General features: G+C 40.7%; 1 protein-coding gene across 1 annotated transcript in view; it reads right to left on the bottom strand.

Moving 5' to 3' along the window:
- Positions 1–23176, bottom strand: part of LOC308078268 (thrombospondin-3b-like) — a gene marked incomplete at its 5' end in the record, with an annotated part of 95952 nt that overhangs the window by 26148 nt on the left and 46628 nt on the right. The window contains 5 exons of the mRNA XM_080419390.1: positions 575–734; positions 1933–2040; positions 2353–2463; positions 21819–21971; positions 22659–22733. Coding sequence (XP_080275516.1) covers positions 575–734; positions 1933–2040; positions 2353–2463; positions 21819–21971; positions 22659–22733 — 607 coding nt within the window. The remainder of the gene's footprint in view (positions 1–574; positions 735–1932; positions 2041–2352; positions 2464–21818; positions 21972–22658; positions 22734–23176) is intronic.

A 23176-nucleotide genomic window follows, 5' to 3' on the forward strand; every position in this document is an offset into this window, starting at 1 on the left:
CTGTGATTTAAATGGGTGCGTTACTGCGTTACATTATGTGATCCAACTGAACTGTGTCCCCCCGCGGAGCTGCCTGCCTGTCATCTAACATAGGCAAATGTAGGTATTGTCCTCTCACGGTACCATGAAAAAGTGAAAGTGGACAGAGAGGAGTGATGATTGGTTAACGTGGGGTAAAATTTTTGGCTAAGCCAATCAGAGACAGAGTTAGGCGGGTCTTGCCTGTAAAAATACACAGACACACAAACGCTTGCTAACACACACACACACGCGGCAACACGCCCACCACCACCACCACCGTACACACACACACACACACACACACACACACACACACACACACACACACACACACACACACACATACACACACACTTGAGTCCGATGTTCCTACACTTAATTTCTACTGCCAGTAGTGGTTCCCTTCCTTTCTCTGCTGTGTACGAGACTAGGGCAATGTATTTCTACATTGTGGTGTTTCAAAAATGCGAGTCCTTATTCCAGCAGTATTTGACAGCAGATCATGAGGTCATTTGAATGTAAATGTACATTTATACACATTAGAATTTCGTACCATCTCCATCAATGTCGTTGTCACATGTGTCTCCTGCTCCGTTTCCATCTGTGTCTTTCTGGCTGCTGTTGGGGACGTTTGGACAGTTGTCACACGCGTCACCGTACGAGTCTGTGTCCGAGTTCTGTTGGTCTCTGTTGGGGACCAGACGACAGTTGTCCTGCCCGGACACAAAGAGAAACCCCCTGGTTATGCAGCCAGATGTAGAATATCATGGTACAGTATGTGCATTATACTAGGGCTGTCAACATTACAGTATTATCTTGGGATGATTCGTTTATGGAATTAATGCATTCAAATTTGATATCAGGTGCGGTTCTTCTAGCAGGTGAGTTCATTTGTGACAGAGTCACTAAAAACGAAATTGCAGACCTCTCAAAAAAAACTGGTAAGACTTCTCTAGTCTAGAGTGAGAGACACCCATGGTGGGCACAACACTAGAGGCAGCTCCTCCCTATATTTGGCACAAACATATGGGGAAAATGCATTCTACTCTGCTGCCACCAAAGTGTGGAATGCCCTACTACCAACAGCCATGACACTTCTCGATTCCCCAACCAAATTAAAATCTGACCTAGAAACATGGCTGCCCCCACAATATCATTGGACTTAGATACATTGATCCCCCACTAGCTTGCCCCCAGAGAGCAAACCCCCCATACATTTTGTGTTATGCTTTTAGCATAGTGTTTTCACTTAACTGCCGTATTGTTTTCAAAGTCCTAATAAAGTATTCAATGAAACCAAAACAGAGCGGCTCCGTTACTGACTGCCTGAAACCAGCCCAGTTTTACAGTACTGTATTTATGTCACACGCACAGACGCACGCACACCGTGCTTTCTACTGTAAGTAGGCTAGTTGATAAACCTCAATAATACTGCTTTCCTAAATCGGTACAACCAATGGTGCACACCTTGGTTTTTATATTTCTCCTAATAAAGACATGTAATATTTACATATCTGCCCATATCTTCCCACAACAATATGCAGAGAACATGGGCCTATTGTGGGCATATTTAGAAATGGGCAGCTAAACAGTGATTCATTTGATGAAGATTTTGACAGCCCTAAAAACACAATGCATCAAATGTGAATTATCACATATTGTTGCTGTCGGGTGGAAACCTCATATGTAAACATTTTTTTTGGCAGGATTCAAATTCAAACATAGCAAAAATAGCCGATCTACAAGCTCAAAATGTGTCGCATTGCAACATTTTTTGAGCTTGTAGATCTGCTATTTTTGATACTTTTGTGTGACACTGAATTAATTTGCTAGCCTGGAATCCAGACTGAATCGCTCAGTTTAGCTGACTTTCTTTATCACTTTGTTAAGTTGTGACAGTGGTGAACGTACCTCCACGTTCTTGATGCCATCTCCATCAGCGTCCTCGTCACACTGGTCCCCAACACCGTCCCCATCCGTGTCCTCCTGGCCCGAGTTAGGGGTGTTCACACAGTTATCCTGCACACGCACGCACACACACACACGCACGCACGTGTGCACGCACACACACACACACACACACACACACACACACACACACACACACACACACACACACACACACACACACACACACACACACACACACACACACACACACACACACACACACACGTAGCCCATGTATATTAACCCTATATGGGCTACATGAAAATTGCTGATCTAAGCTCACAACGTGACGCATTGTGAGCTTGCAGATCGGCTATTTTCGGTGCGTGACACCGTCACGGCACACAACCAAGTATAACTCAGGCTTAAGTAGATACTCACAGCTCTACAGTGGATGTCATTATCTATGCAGGGCAGGGCGGAGTCTGGGTATCCATCGATGTCCGAGTCCAGGCCGCAGGTGTTCCCGTTCCCCGCCCATCCAACGTTACACTGACACATGAAAGAGCATCCATCTTCATCCGTCAACGACAAGCTAACAAGACCTAACGACAAGCTAATGACAATCTGACAACATGATAAGAGGAGATAACAAGCTAACAACAAGCAAACCACGCCAACATGATCCTCAGGCTAATATGTTGTTAGCGGGAAGATATGTTCGCAGTGTTGGAAAAAGCACTCACGTTTTTTATTTTTGTACTTGAGTAAAAGTAGCAATACCACAATGTGATCTTCTTTTTCCTTCAAAATTTGACATTTTAAGATAATAAGTATCCTTGGTATTTGTTTATAGAGAGTTTAGGTGAGTTTAGCCGGTTAAATTGAATGTATATTGATCATAGACATATCCCTGTATTTGTTTATAGGGGTTCAGTTGAGTTTACCAGATTGAACTTCCTACTGCTTCTTACTCATTGCAATCCTGACATCACAAAACTTCTCAACTTAATGTTGGGGGCGGGGCACATTTAGCCGTTCAAACACCCCAACAACCATATTTCTTGTTTGTGAGAATATCAAATCAGAACATTAAATTATACGTAGCCTGCGAGTTAGTTCTGGCAGCATACACTCGAGAGGTTACATGCATTGCTCATTCTATGTGGCTGTTTACAGCGTCATGCAAGATCCTTACGTCATACACAGACGTGGCAATCAGCTGTCCAATGGACCCTTCGCTAAACCCCGCCCCAAACCGGCTTGTCCTATCCTACGTTAGCAACGGTTACTAAGCTAGGTGAGCCTGGCAAGCTTTCGCGTCTTGGTTCATCTGTTCTGCATGTCATCATGGAGTTTGCGACTATTTCAGTGAAAGACATTCCCAAGGAGGTCATGTCAAATTTCTGGAGTAGTGGTGTGGAAATTTCAGAGAGAACCAGGCAGAAGGGACTGCAATATGCGTTCGAAAAATATATCCACAATATAATGTGTCGCCGAAGTCTAATGAATGAACATGACATTCAAATCGAGGCGAAGGCGCACCGTTCACAATGTAAAAGTCAGCCACCTCACGTCTTGTCCATTCATGTTGTGGACAAACATATAAAGGATCAACAATGTTCTTGCATTGCAGGGTAAGTAAATATATTGTTTTATTTTAAGCTAAGGTTCAGTCATGACTTCCCATAGTTTTCGGTATCTTATGTGTTTTAGCCCATAAATCATCCTGTTTTCCATGTGTTTTTATAGCGCACCTGGATATTGTTCCCACATCGTGGGTTTGATTCATACACTGGATGTCATGAAAGCACAACTAGAAAGCCCTATAAGATCATGCACTAGTTTGTCACAACAATGGCACAAACCCAGAGGACCCAAAATAAACCCCGTGCCCATATCGTCCGTCGTGGTCGCAAAAGCCAAGAAAGACCGCAAACGGAGACCTGTTGACTGTCACTACACTGGGAAAAGGTACATTCAAGATGAACGGGGGGCAGGGGTATTCAGACTTATTATTAAATTATTATTACATTATTTACAAACAAGGTTAACTCACAATATGCGGCCACGCCTCATTAAGGATTACGTTTGATTTAAGTTTATTTCTTAAGAAACCATTGGCTGATGCTAGCTGTAGTATACAACCCTCGTAGACGTATTTATGATTCTGACTTTTTCAATCTACGAGAGTTGTAGGGTTAACGCCCCATGGAGACATGGACTTTCTGCACTATGTCCCTCAGATACTCCAAACGTGTACAAATTGAAAATAAAGGTGCTTACCCCAAAGCCCCAAATGTTAACTACTTCTACGCGGTAGTAGTTTAATGTAATAATCCATATCTTTCAATAAAGAAGTGTTTTAATGCCGTCTGTGGCCGATTCTGTCGGAAGTTCCCAATGGGCGGTAGTGACGGGTAGTGACGGGGCGCATCCGGTGACACCCGGAATTACACTCAATGTAAACAGTAAGTAAACGAGGGTGAAAAAATGGCATTCGGCCACAGACTGCATTAAAACACTTCTTTATTGAAAGATATGGATTATTACATTAAACTACTACCGCGTAGAAGTAGTTAACATTTGGGGCTTTGGGGTAAGCACCTTTATTTTCAATTTGTACACGTTTGGAGTATCTGAGGGGCATAGTGCAGAAAGTCCAGTTGCCCATGGGGGATCTACCCTACAACTCTCGTAGATTGAAAACGTCAGAATCATAAATACGTCTACGAGGGTTGTATACTACAGCTAGGCTGATGCATATCATCAGCTCATCTTTATGAGGTCCACACATACAGTAGCATAAATATATTTGTTAATAACCAAGTTCATATGGGAATAATGGGATCATTCATAGCAGTACACTCTTTTTTTTGTTTTGCTAGGATGAGGAGCAACTCTATAACAGAGGAGGACTTGAGCCTGCTGCAGCGACAGACAGGAGCACCCATCAGCTATTTGGCCAACAGACCCCCTGTCGATGTAGCTGTAGGAGGAAGCAAATACCCCCTTGGAAGTGGTTTGAGCCATCAGGTAAATGAAAAGCACTTGGCTGAACTGAGAGTATTGTTTTAATACAAATTTCATTCCACTTAGAAGTACAAGTAATCTCTCATAGTAAAGATTGTACCATCAACCCTTTATTCCAACAATAAAAAATAAAAAAAAGAAACCTTCGGAATCACATTGAGGAAAAGCAAAACATTTTCAATGTCAAGGAGTTAGATCACTCGTCTTTGATGATGTGTGGTTGGAAGTTGGACAGCATGCTAACCACATACCATATTTGATTAATATTACCTAAACGAGTATTTGGGATCTTACCAGAAATAATCTTAAAGTTTTTAATTTTGCCAATGGCTCTTTCCACATGAACTCTGTGCTTAGCAATTTTTTTGGTCATCTCAACATCTGCATGTGGCATCTGACGGTTGGACCTGGAAAATGGTGGAATGTTAAGTTTCAGGCCAATATCTTCCACTTCTTTTTCAATAAGAAAACCCTTGTCCGTCATTAAACCATCTCCTACATTAAGGTAGCCACACCGAATCAAACCCTGCAGTTGCTCCATGATATTACACTGATTAAAGATCTCTTTGTCCGAGATGGATCCAGTATAGAGGGCAGACACAAAGATAACAGCACCTCGTGGGTCACAGGCAACTAGAGACTTGAGTGTGTTGGCAGACTTGTAAGTGGAATACGTCTGACTCTGCAAGACTAATGAAGTAGGCTTCTCTATCTTTAGTTCTGTGCAGTCCAGTATTGCAAAAGTGTTTGGAAAGTCCTCTTTAAAGTTAGATGGCATGTTCTGTGAAATCACATCTCTATGTGGCCAAATGGCCAGTTGGCCAAGTCTGTCATACATGTAGTCTATCCAGGAGTTCATCAGTGTGCTGACACTCTGTAAAGGAATGTGAAATCGAAATGCTAAATCTTTGTGGTTGAAATTTTGTCTGAATTTAATTAGTGTGAGCAAAAACTGACTACGCAAGGGCATTTCTTGGATGTTCTTGTCTGTCTTTATGTATGTGAGAGGAATCTGTATTTGTGGGGCATCTGGATTATTTGGCAATTTGAAAAATTCACACAAGTTGTTGAACTGATCATATGTGAATCCAGTGTTGTAGTGGAAATATCCTGGGACAGAACTTTCATTTAAACTCTCTGGACTGGTTGTGCGTGCACAAAGTTCTTCTCTAAGCAGCTGGAGTTGGCCGTCTTTCGCATCCAGTGCCATTTTCAGCTTCACCATCTCCTGCGTCTGTTGTGCCAATCTGTCCTTTAGAGTTTTCAGTTCCTCCTCATGGTTGCATGTGAGATGATGTGCCTCTGTAATAGTAAAAATGACAACAACAAAAAAGAACATTAAATCATTTAATTCATTTGTCTTCCTTATTACAGCTTCCTGTCATCTGCACAGCTGTATCAACAACACCACCTGCAAACCAGCCTGGCGATTTCCCCGATTTCCCATTACCATCCCAACCAACGGATGTCTGTACAGTGCTGCATTACAACAACCAAAATTGTTACAGTAACATGAGCATCACATTGTCGGAGTCAATAGCTCTAGAACGTGACACCAGACAACAAAACACATCAGACCTTTGGCATCTTGCACGTTCTCCCCGACTAACATCAAGCTCCTCCTTTCATAGAATATGCTCCAGGAGAGCCAACCATGAAAGTCTTGCTACCAGTATCAAGACCCCACTGCAGAGACAGACCAAGGCAATGAAAAGAGGGATAGACCTCGAGTCCACTGCAGCAAGGCAGTACTGTGAGGTCACAGGCAATCGAGCTTTACCCTGTGGCTTCGTGGTAAATCCTCACGCCCCACACCTTGGCACTTCACCAGACAGGAAAGTCATAGAGAGGGGTGAGGGTGACAGTACAAGCTATGGACTTTTGGAGATCAAGTGCCCATCAAAAGACACCATCCAACAGTGTGTATACCTCAAGAGGCAGGCAGATGGTAGCTACAAGCTCAGGGAGAGTCACATATATCACTTTCAAATAATGGGGCAGCTGGCACTCACAGGCATGCCATGGTGTGATTTTTACATTATGTGTAAAGAGGACTACCACCTACAGCGCATCCATTTTGATGCTGTTAAGTGGGGTGGCATGAAAAATAAATTAGATTCATTTTTCTTTGATTATTTTCTTAGTAGCTGCCACCAGAGGTAAAAACAAACAAACATGTATACATGTGCACTTACCATTGCCACAGTGATGTGATTCTTCAGCGGGGTTTGAGGTGGAGGCTTGTGCATCATCCTGTGTGCCATGGTGTTGTGATGCACTTTCTTCGGTGAGGTTTGAGGTGGAGGGTTGTTCAGCACTGAGTTCAGCACTTGGTTCAGCACTTCTAAGTCTGTAAATGTTAAAAAAAATAAGAAAATGATTCTGCCTGTCAAATGTTTTTTTTCTTTTACAAGTTTATTGGCAGCTACTTTGAGTTAAATTTTCACAAATAAAATGCACTATACCAAAAAAAGAACTACATTGTTTTTAAAAGCTTTCTAACTCATGTCAATGGCAGAGTTAACACACCACAACAACAGAGGTGAATGAGTGCTTTGTGTGGACGACGTCGATCGATGCGTTGCATCATACAGATCAGATGTAAGTCACAAGTTGTGACTGTTACATCAGATCTGTAATGATACAACGCATCGACGTCCACACAAAGCAACTCACAAGTGTATATCCACACCATGTTAATAAAGCACTATGAAAGCAAAGTTAGTTTATTAACTACTATGTTCTGATTTGCATAACCAACCTTTTGAATGGAGGTTTTCTGCAGCCTCCCAAATGTTCCCGTCCTTGGTCAGACACGGTGATAGCAGATACAGGATTGGGAAACTCTGGCGTTGGTCGTCCATTCACAAAATGCTATTAGAAAGAGGCCAGTGTTAGAACGTGTCTTTATTAGCAACCGACGTTACTTAAGCTACTAGTGTTTATCTGGTATATTTGCTCAGCCTCAAATGACACACAACTACCTTACTCGAATGTTAAAACAAGCAACTGAGAATCCTAACTGTACCAGTAATGTAGCATGAAAAAGCTGTGTGTGTGTGTGTGTGTGTGTGTGTGTGTGTGTGTGTGTGTGTGTGTGTGTGTGTGTGTGTGTGTGTGTGTGTGTGCGACTGAACGTGCGTAAAAAACGAGCTTTGCGTTAGCGTCTTACCTTGGAACAAACATGGTAGTTCTTGGTTATCTTCGATGGATTAAGCTGTGCGTGAGGTCTTCCACACTGTTTAATCCATATTTTACATCTCTCCAGTTCTTTGTTTGGTTTCGGAAAGGCGAAAAATACAACTCCTCCCTGTAAACGTTCTGGATATCTTGCATCCGAGTTGCAAGTCCCGTATACGCAACGCTTCGGCATTTTGCGACTGGTAGAGAAAGCTTGCCAGGCTCACCTAGCTTAGTAACCGTTGCTAACGTAGGATAGGACAAGCCGGTTTGGGGCGGGGTTTAGCGAAGGGTCCATTGGGCGGGTATTTAAGTTCTCTTGAATCGGGCATTCCATCCGGTTGTGTCTTCTAGCTTGTTGTCATGCGGCGTTTGCTGTTCCTGGCTGGTTGTTTGGTTGTTTGCTGGAGCTACTGCTTCATGCTACCGTATTTTCCACACTATAAGGCGCACCGTCAGTGCGCCTTATAGTGCGGATGCGCCTTATAATCCGATGCGCCTTATATATGTATCAATATTGGTTCCCTTGGTTTCCGCACTATAAGCCGCACCGTCAGTGCGCCTTATAGTGCGGATGCGCCTTATAATGCGGTGCGCCGTATATATGAAAATAATACATTTATTGAAGGTGCGCCTTATACTCAGATGCGCCTTATAGTGCGGAAAATACGGTACTTGAATCATGCTTTTCTGCTCATAAACTGCTGTCTATAGGCTTCTGTGAAGGCCAGGTGGTATGGCGTTGCGTTTGTTTATCTACTAAGGCTGCTGTGTTCTTCTCTATGCTGCTGAAAAAAGCTAATATGCTGTTGCTGCTAATGTCATTGTTGAGGCTTCAGTGGTGGTCTGGTGCCGCTGGTTGTTATATGATACTCGTTCTATTACTAAAAGCAAAGCAACTTAAATTGTAGTGAAACTGCTCCTTGCTAATGTTTGCAAAGTTAAGCTGAAAAACAGCGGTGTTTTAGCTCAACCAGCAGAGCTTTCTGTTGTGTCCCTCCGGGCTATGGGGCCTCATCTCATTATAAGCAACATTGGCTGGTTTCTGTCAAATCGCTTGTTATTATTGGTGGGTTTGGCTTATTTCTGGGGAATAGTTATTTTGGGATCGCTTTCTTATGTGGTTCTGTCATGGTCCCCAGATTAATGTGTAATAAAAAAAAAAATGGCAATGCATACATTGGGATAATACAGGTTAAATACAAGTATTCTCGTGGTCTAGGTTGGCTGATTTCTCTCTCAAACCGGCATCACTGCACGTAGAGCAGAGAGGGAGAGCGTCACTTTATGCAGTGCATTGCTCAAACCTATGTTTCATATAATGTACTGGTTAAAAACGATTAATGCACAGTCTGGCCGTCATCTTGAGTAGGATAAGAAAGTACACTTGTGGATGAAGAAGAGCTAGTGTGTGTTCTTGCGCTTCCAAACATGTTGTGGTTCACATGTGCAGATCAACGTCAGTGCGTTCCCTCCGGGCTATGGGACTGCAAGCATAGACCGCAACACAGTGCTGGGTTGCCATGTATTTTTATTATAAGCAAATATGCTGTAAAGAGAACTTATGGTTCATGGTGCATCATTTTATTCTAAAGTAGACTATAGTGTGCAGTATGGCCATTATATTGTGGTAATTTATTTTATGTTGCAGCTAGTATGTGCTAATTGGTGCATATAGCTATTTCCATCTGATGTAGCCTACATTTTCTGGTAATAATTTGCAGGTAATAATTTGCCTCTAAGATATAGTGGAGGCTGGTAAATATAATAATGAAGTAAATTGTGCAAATCAAGTAAGTAATGGGCTATTATACTGTGTTGGCTGCATTGCTTGGTTAGATGTAAGCTTTTGGTTGCATTCTAAAGTTGCCCCTGTGCTCTTGTATTGCAAAGCTAATTAAGCTATTCTTGCTGTCAAGGTGATATACATTTTGCTGCTTACACCTTGGATAAGAGTCTGGTAGGTTACAGGGATTTTCTTAAGTAAATCTTGAAACACTTGAAGGAAAACAACTGCTTTCCTTTATCTTTAGCAATAGCAGCCCGTCTAAATGGTCTTCGTTATATTAAAGATGGTTTAACACTGCTAATTGCGAAATGCAGTCAGTCCAGCAGAGGGCATTCATGCTCTCAGGGCATAAAGGAGGGGAGCAATTCATGAGGGCACTCATGTCTTATCTTGGGATCAACATATGTTCAGATCCCCGGATGTAATGCATTCTTATAAAAGCGGTTGACAATTGATGTCATGTTGTGTGACAAGCTACAAGAGTAAAGTTATTGCTACCAGATAAATGGTGGGGCTCTTCAGTAGAGTCATGGTTGATGGACATTTCAAAGGTTCTTGGAATCCAAACTTAGTACCGTTATTATTGTTATGAAGTTATTGGATAATGAATGTTATGGTTGTCGTGTATCAGTATTCAAGACTGATGAATATGAAGTTAATATGCTATTAATACATTATGAACACAAATTGTCAAGAAGTTCCATGTCAGAGTGAGACCAGAACAAGGAGGCCAGAGGGTTGTGAGTGGGGGAGAACAGCTGTAGTGATCTAACTAAGGTAAACAGTCTAGCTATCCTGTCTATTGTCTTAGGTGCTAACCTAAAAGACCACACCCAGCCGAGTTCTTTGTTCCCAAAAAAGGCATTGTAATTATGCGATCTAATCACGCATGTTGCCATGTCTCTCTCTCTCTCTCTCTCTCTACAGCCAGCTGTTAAAAGAAATAGACTTAAACTGAATTATTGTAAATTATAACTAGCTCACAGTAAAAGCTTATTCTATAGTAAGTACACAAGTGTGAACAAATGTGGTTGGGGAGAAACCAGTTTTGTTGCATGTAGACTTTTCTTCTTGAATCTAAGGAAAACGCTAAGTCCTTTTTAAATCATCTCTTTCTGTCTAAATCATTCATACAAAGTTGGATACATATATGTGTGGTCTTATTTTGAAGGTAATAAGGTGTTAAACAAAGATTGCATAATATGAGCTTGTGTAAAGGTACAGTTTTATAGATAAGGGTTAAAGTAAATTGTCACATGTTTAAACCAAGTGAGATGCTAATTCCTTGTGCCGATTGAGAAGGCCTGCCCAAGAAGGTCTATTGTTCTATAAAATCTGTGTTGTGAGTGGTCAGAAGGAGGAATATCTGTTTGCTTATAACATGGTGCTATTGGGAAAAACAGGACTCTCTGTGATTTTCGGCTACACACAGTTGTCACGTTCAACAGGACAAAGCAGGTCCTATGAACAAAGATGCGGAATACAATATTGAACCCTGTATTTGTTGCCTTTTTGACAATAAAAAGATTGTTGGAAATGACTGCCTCGGACTTTAAAGGATTGTGATTTATTACCACCCAGAGAAACATGTCTGCTTCCGTCTTCCAAAATGGGCTCAGTTTACCACACAATTATTGGCTGACAGCTAGGCCCCTTGCTGCTGGAACACGGGACATTTCTACAAAGTTTTCGTTGAAGGTATGTGTGAATTGTACCTCTAATGTTACACTTTGTCCGTGTTTATGGCGGTTGGAGAAAAAAAAAGACCTTATATGGGCCATTTTGGCTCCGGCGGAAATGGATGATGTCTCTGTGTGGTTTTAAGTTGCGTGCTTGGAGGCCGCTTGGAGCCTGTGGAGTGTATGTTTTCATGCACGCATTGGTGAGACACTAACACGGGAAGCGTAGAATTGTGTGTTTCACCGTTTCCGTGTACCACAAAAAAATGTTCGATCTCTTCACGGGGGTTCAAGCCGTGTCTGGGTTAAACTGCATTTCGGATAGTATAAATGGACTTTTGATTTGTCGTGGTACATTAAAGCGTCTAATTTCTTTCTAGGGGTTCAAGCTAGACATTAATTAGATGTAGGATCTGATCGGAAAGTGTAAAACGCGCATCTGGTCAAAGAGGGCTCTTGTGATAAAATAGAGCCTTGTAATCTAGACTCTCGCTACTGGTATTTAATCTTGCTAGTTATAATACACGCGAGCGCCCCGGATATTTCCACATGGTTGTGAAAGGTAGATTAGGTATGAAAGAGCTGGATAGGGTGTTCTGAGTTGTTTTATATTTTAAGCTTGTTTTGTCGGGGAATCTAAATACCGATATTTTAGGCTTATTTTGTGAAACAGTTTGCAACATTGTATCCCAGCGTTTAAGGTTGACAGAGAGGCCTGTGGAAACTATTCGGTTCGGTAAGAATGTCTATAAGTATGTAATGTAAGGGCAGCCCACTGATGGCACTTAAAGTTGGTTCCTGGTACTCGTTGTGCATGTTTGCATATGTTGTTTCCAAGCATCGCGGTGGCTTTTTGCTAGTAGCGTTTGTGACCTGTTTGTTAATGGGTCGAGTAGAGCTACGGTTCTCTCTCTCTCTCTCTCTTTTTCTCTCTCTCTCTTTCTCTATCTATTGTGTTGCTTTTTAGCGTCGGATGGTTTTGTATTGTTTGTATGCTGCAAAGTGACTGTGGACTTGAGCTGCTAGTGCACACAGTAGCTTGGGTTCGTTTCCAATTTTTCTTCGTGAATGAATGAGTTTTTCTCAAAACATTGTTAATAGGTATAATGTTTTGAAGAGGGGAGTGGAGTATGGTAAGCTTTTAAAACTTTTGTTTGGACTTAGGATTCCGCTTGTATTATTGTAAGAGATGGACAGAACTATATGGTTGAAATTTGAGGCTTTAGAGATGTTGGTTGAGAGGAGTGATTCTTTTATCTTGGCCTATTGTGTCGAGTGGAAATTTGTGTAAATATGAAGCTGGATTTGATTTTTGGAAACCTACGAAGGCGAATGGAACGGTTATGTTTTGGTTAAGAGCCAGTTTTAGAATGTGGCTGTTTATAGGATTAAAGAAGCGTCTTGCTTCTTGACTTTGTGAACAGGTGAGGATAGGAGGTTTAAATTTAGAGCAGCGTAGGCCTACTGTTTCGTGTTGTTGTTTATTCTAGAGGGGGAAGGTATTTTTGCATAGCTCATTCTTTGTTCTTCTGTGTGAGAGCTTTCACTCGGGCCAGACGCGCAATTTGTAGTTTTTGGGCCGGGAATGTAGTTTTTCTACGCGTCTTGACTTCCGCGTTTCTACGTCATATCCGGAGAGACGCAGTTTGGAGTTTTAACTTTTAAAAACTTAAAAGCTACTTTCTTATGTATATTACATTCGTAATATCTCCTTATTTCAACGCTTGTACGAGATTCCTTTTGTTTGTATGGAATAAGATCTTTGAAGGGAGTAAAGTATTATTTTTTTATTTTTACATTTAGAATAATTGTACGTTATACCCTGTAGTTGTACAAGGACACACGTTCTCTCGTGTGTGGGAAAGGCTTCTTTTGACTGTGTTTAAGCACAAGATGGCGTTTAGTTTTTCACACTGTTTTGTTTATGAAGCTTTTTTAGCTTTCTTTCTTTAATAGGAACACTTGTCTTTTTAAGAAACTACGGATCAGGTTTCTGTTGTTTTGAAGGTTCTCTGTAATGGTGTTATTTGTCTGTTTTGACACGTGAGTGTGGAGCAGTGCCTTAATTTTCGTTGAGATGTTTTACCGTTGTTTTTCTTTAAATAGTCGTTAAGCGGTCGGGTGGGAACGTTGTGTGTTTGTTTCATGTGAACTATATGGTAGGAGTGCTTATTGAATGATTGTTTCTCGGTTCTTGAAGGTGGAGTGAGGTTGGGATGCTGGGTGTATTGTTTATTGTGAGGAATGAATTGAATTGGCGAAAGTAGCTGTTGATGTTCAAATTAGGGTAGTTAAGGTGTTGTGTCTAAGTATGTTTAATGGTTTGTTATTGGCCTGTTCTGCGTGCTTTATCCACGCCCGTATTCCTTAATGGTCTGGTCATTAACCTGTGTGCTATGGAGAACATTGTCTTTATGTTAAAATATGGTCTTTTTAGTGCACACACAGTAACCTTGGGGTACGCGACCCCAGGGTCCCTCATTCTGGCCGGTTCCAGAGGAAAGGATTCTGTTGTGTGCCTTTGGAGTCACCATGGCATTCTGTAGTAATATGTTTAAACTTAGTCATGGTTACTTTGTAGGTTGGGCTAAGGTGTTTTACATCTGTGTGGTTCAATTCACAGATGTATTGCATTTTGGCTCACTGGGCTGTGGGAAGAAGTGATTATGCGTCGAATTTAAAACGAATTGTTTGATTGTAACTAAATAGTAAATGCTAGGATAAATTTGATAAAAACGAGTGCCTGCTTAAATACCCACAATGAGATATTTTTCCCATAATATCTGAAAGGTGTTTAAGAGTGGTGCTATAAGTGGCTTTAAAACCCTACTAGAGGTATAAATTAAAATTGTTTATTATGCGTGATTATTTGATGGGGCACAACCATTCGAGACTATTTCTGTCCTTTTAAACTGATGGACATTGCCTACTGGTAGATGTGAGGAATTATCACACTATTTAGTAACCTATTTAGATCGATATGTTAAAGGAAAGTAGATATTCTTAAATAGATTAAAACCGAATTTGAATGACAATTTATGAACAGTTAACCAGTCTATGTTACTATTTTTAATGACACGAATGTGTAGGATTTGAAGTTGCAAACGTGTAATTATACTCGATTTTTGTGACGTACCACTGGTGGCTAAGAATAAGTTGAAATACGTTTTTTGGTTAAAGTATTGTAAAGAGAAATTAAAAGTTCACCCCACTGGAAGCACGGACCGTCACGTGATCATTGCGTGATGACGTGTTGCCTGTGGTAGTGATCTATTTGACGACATGATAGTGTATTTTACCTCTGAGGGGGCTGAGCTGACATTGTCAGATTGGCTCCCCCTGGCGGTCAAAATATGAAGCCTGTCCATTAATGACAGTTGATTAGGTCTTTTTGACATTATTTTCATGGTGACAGAGTTGCTTCCTTCTAACAGTTCTTAGTTTTAACGAGGTTACCTTAGTAGTATTTTTTTAGGTCTAGTGTGTTAAGAATGCTTGAATTAACATTGTTTGTCTGTTGTGTTAACGATTAATCCTTTATTTCATAGATGGCCTATACAAGTGAGGCTTAATGATTGTCAGTATGGCTTGAGTGTCTTGTGCCAGCTTAATAAAGACAGCTCCTGTCTGGAAGAAGTAATGTATCGACCAGACTTTTAAAATTATTAGACGCTCAGAATGTTTGATTTGTATTTGATTCAGTTTTAGAAGTAACTAGAGGGGCTTAGTGTAGTCCCAGAGTGTCTTAATTCTAGAAAAAGGACCTTTTATTATTGATTTTAACCGTTCATAGATGACACCAAAAGTTTCTAAAACAGAGTGTTTTTAAGTTGAGCTTCTAAAATTCCTATCCTTGGCGATATAGCCTTATACCTTTTGTTTACATTTGCTACAGCTTCTAAACAGAAATCACGATAATACATGTATTAGAGCATGTACTTAAAGTGTACATGTGTTGGCCAAATTCACACCCATTTTCTATATTGTATTGACAAGGCTTAAAAGTTTATATGTAATACTGGTTGTAGAATATTGTGTGTTGTGTAGAATGACAAATTTTTCATACAATATTACATTAGTATTAGTTTCCTTTTGAACAAATTGCTCTGAAATAACCAACATAATGGTATCCATCGTTTGTGTTTTATTTTCGAGGAAGGGAAGTACAGTGTAAAACATACTTTCAGTAATCAGAATAATAAGAGGAGAATTTAACATTTTTGTGAAAACAGCTGTATGCCTAGAAAATGAAATAGAATGACAAATGTTTGTGACTGAAACGATTTGAACAAATGCTAATTGATGTGGCCTGAGGGGAGCATATTTGATCCAAAATAATTGGGAAAAGAAGGAAAGCGGTCGTATTATTTTTCAAAAAAGGGAACGAGGTAACCAAAAAGCTCACACAAAAAATCCCACACTAAAACTGACAACCGTATGGTGGTCCAGTGATGTCTTGCAAGAATTCCATGTGTCCCAACAAGTTTGATCCAGTAATACAGGAGACCGCAGTCACAGCAGAAGGAAGGTGCGACCGTTTCGATGACGGTATGCTGATACAAGCCTGCTGTATGTGGCACACCAAAGGTTTCGTCAAACTCCAATTGACGGACACAAGCAGGACAACAGGTTTTGCCAACACACAGGTGCAGCTCGACGGACGTGGTTGATCGTCAGGATTGTTTCATGCATGAAATCATCTTGCATAATCCTGTCCACGGCCTCTCAACAAACCTTCGGCTCAACGTCTCATATCATGGTGTCCCTGAGGGGGCCCAGCGATTGCGCGAAGGAACCGGTGATCCATTGTAATGGTTCACCGGAGAGGGGAGGAGTCCAGTGGGCATGAGGTAAGCCTGAAGATATCGATTGCAAGAATTCAAAGTTATTACAGAAAAAGACATTTGAAGGACACTAAGGAAAATATAGTTCTGTGGTTGTCCTTTAGACTTCACAGTTTTGGAATATTCTCATAATTATCAAATCATGGCAAAATACATTTTGGAACATGTTTAAAAGACGAAAACAAATAGTAAGTTAACCAGGACTCTAAGAGAATCACAGTAAATTAAGAGATTTGTCCTTAAATAAATTACAAACTTTGGAAATAATTGTCATAAAATTTGGAGCAAAATAAGATGCAGTAAAAGATTTAAAATAGGAGATTTATTATTAGGAAAATACAAGAGTCAAATATGGAAAAAGGAGAAAGCTGTGGTAAATGAATAAACGAAATGGAACGATTGATTGACAAAATACAACAGGAATTAGAAGAGTAAAATAGGGATAAGGTGGGAAAGATCACTTTAATATTGGAATTTAGTTAGTACAATGTATGAAGGAGCGAATGGACCAGCAGGAGAATGTACTGTCTGAAAGAATCAGATAGCAGTCAACAATTTAATGATAGGTTCTCTAATTTTAACAGCATGAGTTAAACTGTGCGTCTATGAGTGACTAATCCCTGAATGTATGAGTATTAAAGCAGTTAGGCATCTGTTTAGCTTCTGTGGAGCAGGTATAGGTGGACTTTTGTTTTTGTACTAGGAGAGATAAAGCAGGTGCTGAGATTGGAGCCATCCATCTGGACCAGGATGACAATGCAGAAGGGAACAGCTGACCCGGAACAAACAGAGGTCGCCTGGACTTCTACCTCCAGGGAACCACAGCTACCCTATCTTCACATCTCTCCACCTACCAGTGACCATCACAGACCATGGTCGAGAGGGGAGTCGTGGGGATAAAACCTGCATGAGATTCAGCCGGCCACACCGGAGGAGAGAGTTCCAGACCTGACAGCCGTTTCATCTCCGCGTCATAGATCCAGCAGGAAGTGGCGACCACCAGCTATCTGTCAACTCATCATCATCGGCCCTACAAAACACCTTGCCAAGGCCAGGGTGCAACACCTCTGTCGTCACAGATCTACAATAGTTTCTGACAAACCAGCAGCGGTTGGAAGTCCCAGGTACCTATAGGAGTTACCCGCGACACATCAAGTTGCATCTGCAAATTGAAAGGCATGACACTTTCTTTCGATCATATGAAAAAAGGGGCACCCGTACGGATCAGGTATGGATAAGAGAATCCTGATTGTCAATATCAAGTCAAGTACTGAAATAGCTGTGATTCGGTTCAGAAGCAACACCCTTAGGATGACAATTCTTGTGTGATTCCCAAATTCGGACAGAAAGGATATGGGCGGGTTTTCTGGGCTATGATGTGTGCAAATCTGCAGATTGCATATCAGCATGTCCAGGGAATTCGTACTTATGCCTCATGTCAAATTGTGCAAAATGGACGGTCAAAAGAATGAATTGCGTTCGTTAGAATAGAAAAAATAAGAGCAGAGCTGTGTCTCTGTATTTGCGCGTTGTCCACACAATGTAACTGCCAACTTGTAATAATGATGTTTGTATTAACTTGACTTTTTCTTAGGTTTTGTGAAAAGAAGTCCAGCTGAGAGTACAGCGATATTATTTCTGTGTGTTTGATGTACAATGTTTGTTGATGAGTCACTTTATAATTCAACAGTCTTGAGGGGTTACGGATTGACCATTTTTATAGAACAAGTTGTCTTTTTGGTTAAAACAGATTCTAGTTGATACCTACACAAGTGACATCAGTCTTGAATATCCTTTTGTGGAGATGTATTAATATATCTCCATGAGGGGAATATGTCGTGTATCAGTATTCAAGACTGATGAATATGAAGTTAATATGCTATTAATACATTATGAACACAAATTGTCAAGAAGTTCCATGTCAGAGTGAGACCAGAACAAGGAGGCCAGAGGGTTGTGAGTGGGGGAGAACAGCTGTAGTGATCTAACTAAGGTAAACAGTCTAGCTATCCTGTCTATTGTCTTAGGTGCTAACCTAAAAGACCACACCCAGCCGAGTTCTTTGTTCCCAAAAAAGGCATTGTAATTATGCGATCTAATCACGCATGTTGCCATGTCTCTCTCTCTCTCTCTCTCTCTCTACAGCCAGCTGTTAAAAGAAATAGACTTAAACTGAATTATTGTAAATTATAACTAGCTCACAGTAAAAGCTTATTCTATAGTAAGTACACAAGTGTGAACAAATGTGGTTGGGGAGAAACCAGTTTTGTTGCATGTAGACTTTTCTTCTTGAATCTAAGGAAAACGCTAAGTCCTTTTTAAATCATCTCTTTCTGTCTAAATCATTCATACAAAGTTGGATACATATATGTGTGGTCTTATTTTGAAGGTAATAAGGTGTTAAACAAAGATTGCATAATATGAGCTTGTGTAAAGGTACAGTTTTATAGATAAGGGTTAAAGTAAATTGTCACATGTTTAAACCAAGTGAGATGCTAATTCCTTGTGCCGATTGAGAAGGCCTGCCCAAGAAGGTCTATTGTTCTATAAAATCTGTGTTGTGAGTGGTCAGAAGGAGGAATATCTGTTTGCTTATAACATGGTGCTATTGGGAAAAACAGGACTCTCTGTGATTTTCGGCTACACACAGTTGTCACGTTCAACAGGACAAAGCAGGTCCTATGAACAAAGATGCGGAATACAATATTGAACCCTGTATTTGTTGCCTTTTTGACAATAAAAAGATTGTTGGAAATGACTGCCTCGGACTTTAAAGTATTGTGATTTATTACCACCCAGAGAAACATGTCTGCTTCCGTCTTCCAAAATGGGCTCAGTTTACCACATGGTCATTAATTAAAATCTGCTCAGGAGGCAAATATTTAATGTTATGTTCTTTAAAGGGTGGCTTATCATTCTTGGTATTATGTTGGCGTGGTTCTTCTTGCAGTCTTGTAAGCAAGGTTGCAATTTTACAAGCATGTAATGTAAAGGGAGTACTGGATTCAGATTAAATATTGTTGGTACTACTAACTACTAAGTCGATAACCATTGCTTTCATCTATGTGGAGTCTAATCTAAGTGTATATCAAGAGTTAGTCATGCATCCATCATTTCTGATGTTTTATTTCTATGGAGGGACATTTTATGAATATATCTTAAGTCTCTCATTGGAAGCTGCTTCAGTATTCTTAGTTAATTAGAAGTCAATCTATGGTTAGATGGGGCAGTCATAGATCTTAGCTGTTAAAACACAGATCTTAGTCTGTTCTCACACAAGCAGCATTATGTTTTATCTGTGGCTCATTTGTTCAACAGGTCATGTCCCATCTTCAGTTTAAGCTTTAATTCAACAGATCAAATCTCAACCATCTGCATATTTTCAGTTGGTGCAGGATCAACCGTTCTGAATAAAATGGTCTTAGTGCCATGTTCGTCATGTGCGCTAAAATGGGGAGTTCTTTGTTGGCTCAGGATGTAATGAATACAAGTGTTGTAATTGCTAAATGTAGTTCTGTTATTACCATGCATATCTGGTGGTCGCTGGGTGAAGGTAAGGTGTAGCGTGACTTCAAAGTCATGTTAAGTTTAAAATGTTTCTTTGGTTGGCACTAGAGAGTTCAGCTGGTTGCTAAAACTCAAGGCACCATGGTTGATGCGGTTAATGGGCATCATGGTTGATGTGGTTAAAGGGCATCATGGTTGATGCGGTTAATGGGCATCATGGCTGATGCGGTTAAGTGGCATCATAGCTGATGCGGTTGGGCCGTGGTGCATGGGTACTAATTTCAGATTAAAAAAAAATATATATATATATATATATATATATATATATAATAATACAAAAATAGATAATAAAAATGAAATAAAAAACATCGTGGCATCATGGTTGATGCGGTTGGTTTGCATCATGGCTGATGCGGTTGGGTATAGCATCACGGTGATGCAGTTGGGTTGCATAAGAGTTGATGCGGTTGGGGGCATCAGTAGGATGCGGTTGGGGGCATCAACTCTTAACACTTAGTCATGTTAAGTTTAAGTAGTATATTCCTCTATGTGGCTATTAGAGGAATGGTTAAGTGCTGCCTGTGCATGGCAGCTAAGGCCTTTTAGTTCACATAAAGTTAGTATGTCCTAGCCGATCCCAGACGCTTGTCTCGGTGCTGTTTTGGGGGAAAAGATGGGATATCGGTTGGGTCAGTTGGTATGGGTTTGAGAATTCACCCCACACATAGTTTTTCCTATCATATAGAATAAGGCTTACGGCAAGCGTAGCCATGGCTTCACATTCAAGTTCACATAGATAAGGCTTACGGCAAGCGTAGCCATGGCTTCACATTCAAGTTCACATAATGTTAGAATATCCTAGCATGATCCAGAATTGCTAGCTGCATATTCGTCACTGTCTCCTGAAGGAGTCTAGTGGGATATCTGTTTGGATGAATCGGTGAGCGTTCACCATAGGGCGTTCTTGGTTCCGCGTGTTGGGGGTTGTTATGTTATGGTATATCTATCTCCCTGCTCTTAATGGTTAATGATGGCCGTATGATTGTGCTGAGCAGGGAGAAAAAATATAGCAGAGCCTGAACGCCAAGATAAAATATTACTTCCACACTTGTATTCTCATTCCATTATATTGCTTAAATATATTCGGTCTATAATATTGGTTCAATCTATTCGTGAGTTATCTGACAGAAATGATACGTAGCCTGCGAGTTAGTTCTGGCAGCATACACTCGAGAGGTTACATGCATTGCTCATTCTATGTGGCTGTTTACAGCGTCATGCAAGATCCTTACGTCATACACAGACGTGGCAATCAGCTGTCCAATTGGGCGGGTATTTAAGTTCTCTTGAATCGGGCATTCCATCCGGTTGTGTCTTCTAGCTTGTTGTCATGCGGCGTTTGCTCCCACCACCACCCCAGCACCACCAGTGGGCTCTGCTATTGGTCTGTTCCCCTGGGGGGTTGTTATGTTATGGTATATCTATCTCCCTGCTCTTAATGGTTAATGATGGCCGTATGATTGTGCTGAGCAGGGAGAAAAAATATAGCAGAGCCTGAACGCCAAGATAAAATATTACTTCCACACTTGTATTCTCATTCTATTATATTGCTTAAATATATTCGGTCTATAATATTGGTTCAATCTATTCGTGAGTTATCTGACAGAAGTAGTTTTCTTTCCCAACTTATTTGAATAATAATTTAAAATGATCTGTTGCCCTGCCTTTAAATATTGGAACACTTCATAGTAGATGGTGAAAATTTGAAGGGGCTCTAACCCAACAGGAAACATAAGCCAGGACAGACCAGACCAGACCAGACCAGACCAGACCAGACCAGACCAGACAGACAGACAGACAGATAGACACACTAACCCGACAGGAAATGTCTCCGGTGCGTTCCAGGTCACAGTGAGCGTTGAGGTCACATGGGTTGACCCCCAGTGCTGCACAGGAGCGACGCAGAGAGCAGCCCATGCTCTGGTTCCCATGGTAACCCTCCTTACACTCACCACACCTGTACCAACCCTGGTGTGTGCATAGGAAGAAGTACTTAAAGGAAAATAGCGGATCTACGAGCTGACAACGTGTCGCGATGCAACGCATTGTGAGCTTGTAGATCAGCTATTCTCAAATAGCCGAGGTATAAAATAGGGCTGAAGTGGTTAACATAGGCATCAGAATACACTTACAGTACCAAAGTAAAATTATATAATTCATTAATAAATACAACATTTTAAATGGTGGGGCAAATAGGTGAGAATTCTAGGTCTGAATGTCCAGCTGCATGTTGTGTATCAAATTTCACTTGCTTGCTTCCTAGCAAAGATGGTGGCAGCACTAAGCCTCAGACAGAAATGTTAATTCTAGTGCCCCCTATTGGCCAATTGTAGCCTGGACTATCTGTGTTCCCAAAAGGTTAATATGTATGAACAAGTTATTGAACAAAATACAGAAGATTAGTATTAATAATAATAATAAATGTAATAATAATAAATATAATAATAATAATAATAATAATAATAAGGGTAATAATAATAATAATAATAATAATAGTAAGGGTAATAATAATAATAATAATAATAATAATAATGTAATAATAACTATCCGCTGCATATAGTTATAAATCGAGGAACATTGATGTCATTTGGTGGAACGTAGAATAATAGTAATAGTAATAGTAATAATCATAATCATAATAATAGCAGCACTAACCTCTGTGTTGATACAAACAGAGTTGGGAACACAGCTACTAGATGAGTCAGCACACTCATCTACATCTGTACAAAGCTGCACACATCAACAACAACAAGAGTTAAAGTCACAATAAATATATCTATACATTACATTACATTACATTGTGTGTGTGTGTGTGTGTGTGTGTGTGTGTGTGTGTGTGTGTGTGTGTGTGTGTGTGTGTGCGTGTGTGTGTGTCTGCGTGTGTGTCTGCGCGTGTGTGTGTGTGTGTGTGTGTGTGTGTGTGTGTGTGTGTATTTATCTATATATACAATCCGAGATAAGGCGCATGCGCAAGTAATTGGTGTCAACAACACCGTCGGCATCTGGGTTGCCACGTTTGGGCATTTGGGCTTGTGACAAGCAGACAGGTCAGTGTTGCCAGATGTGCGCCAGAAACAAGCAACCACCTTCATGAAGAAAAAAAAAACAGCCGATGGGGTCCGCGATGTTTCACGGGGGTCCGCGATGTCTCGCGGGGGTCCCAAGACTCCCAG

Source organism: Gymnoscopelus braueri (genome assembly GCF_963280865.1).
Source record: "Gymnoscopelus braueri genome assembly, chromosome: 22".
In the NCBI taxonomy this organism is placed as follows: domain Eukaryota; kingdom Metazoa; phylum Chordata; class Actinopteri; order Myctophiformes; family Myctophidae; genus Gymnoscopelus; species Gymnoscopelus braueri.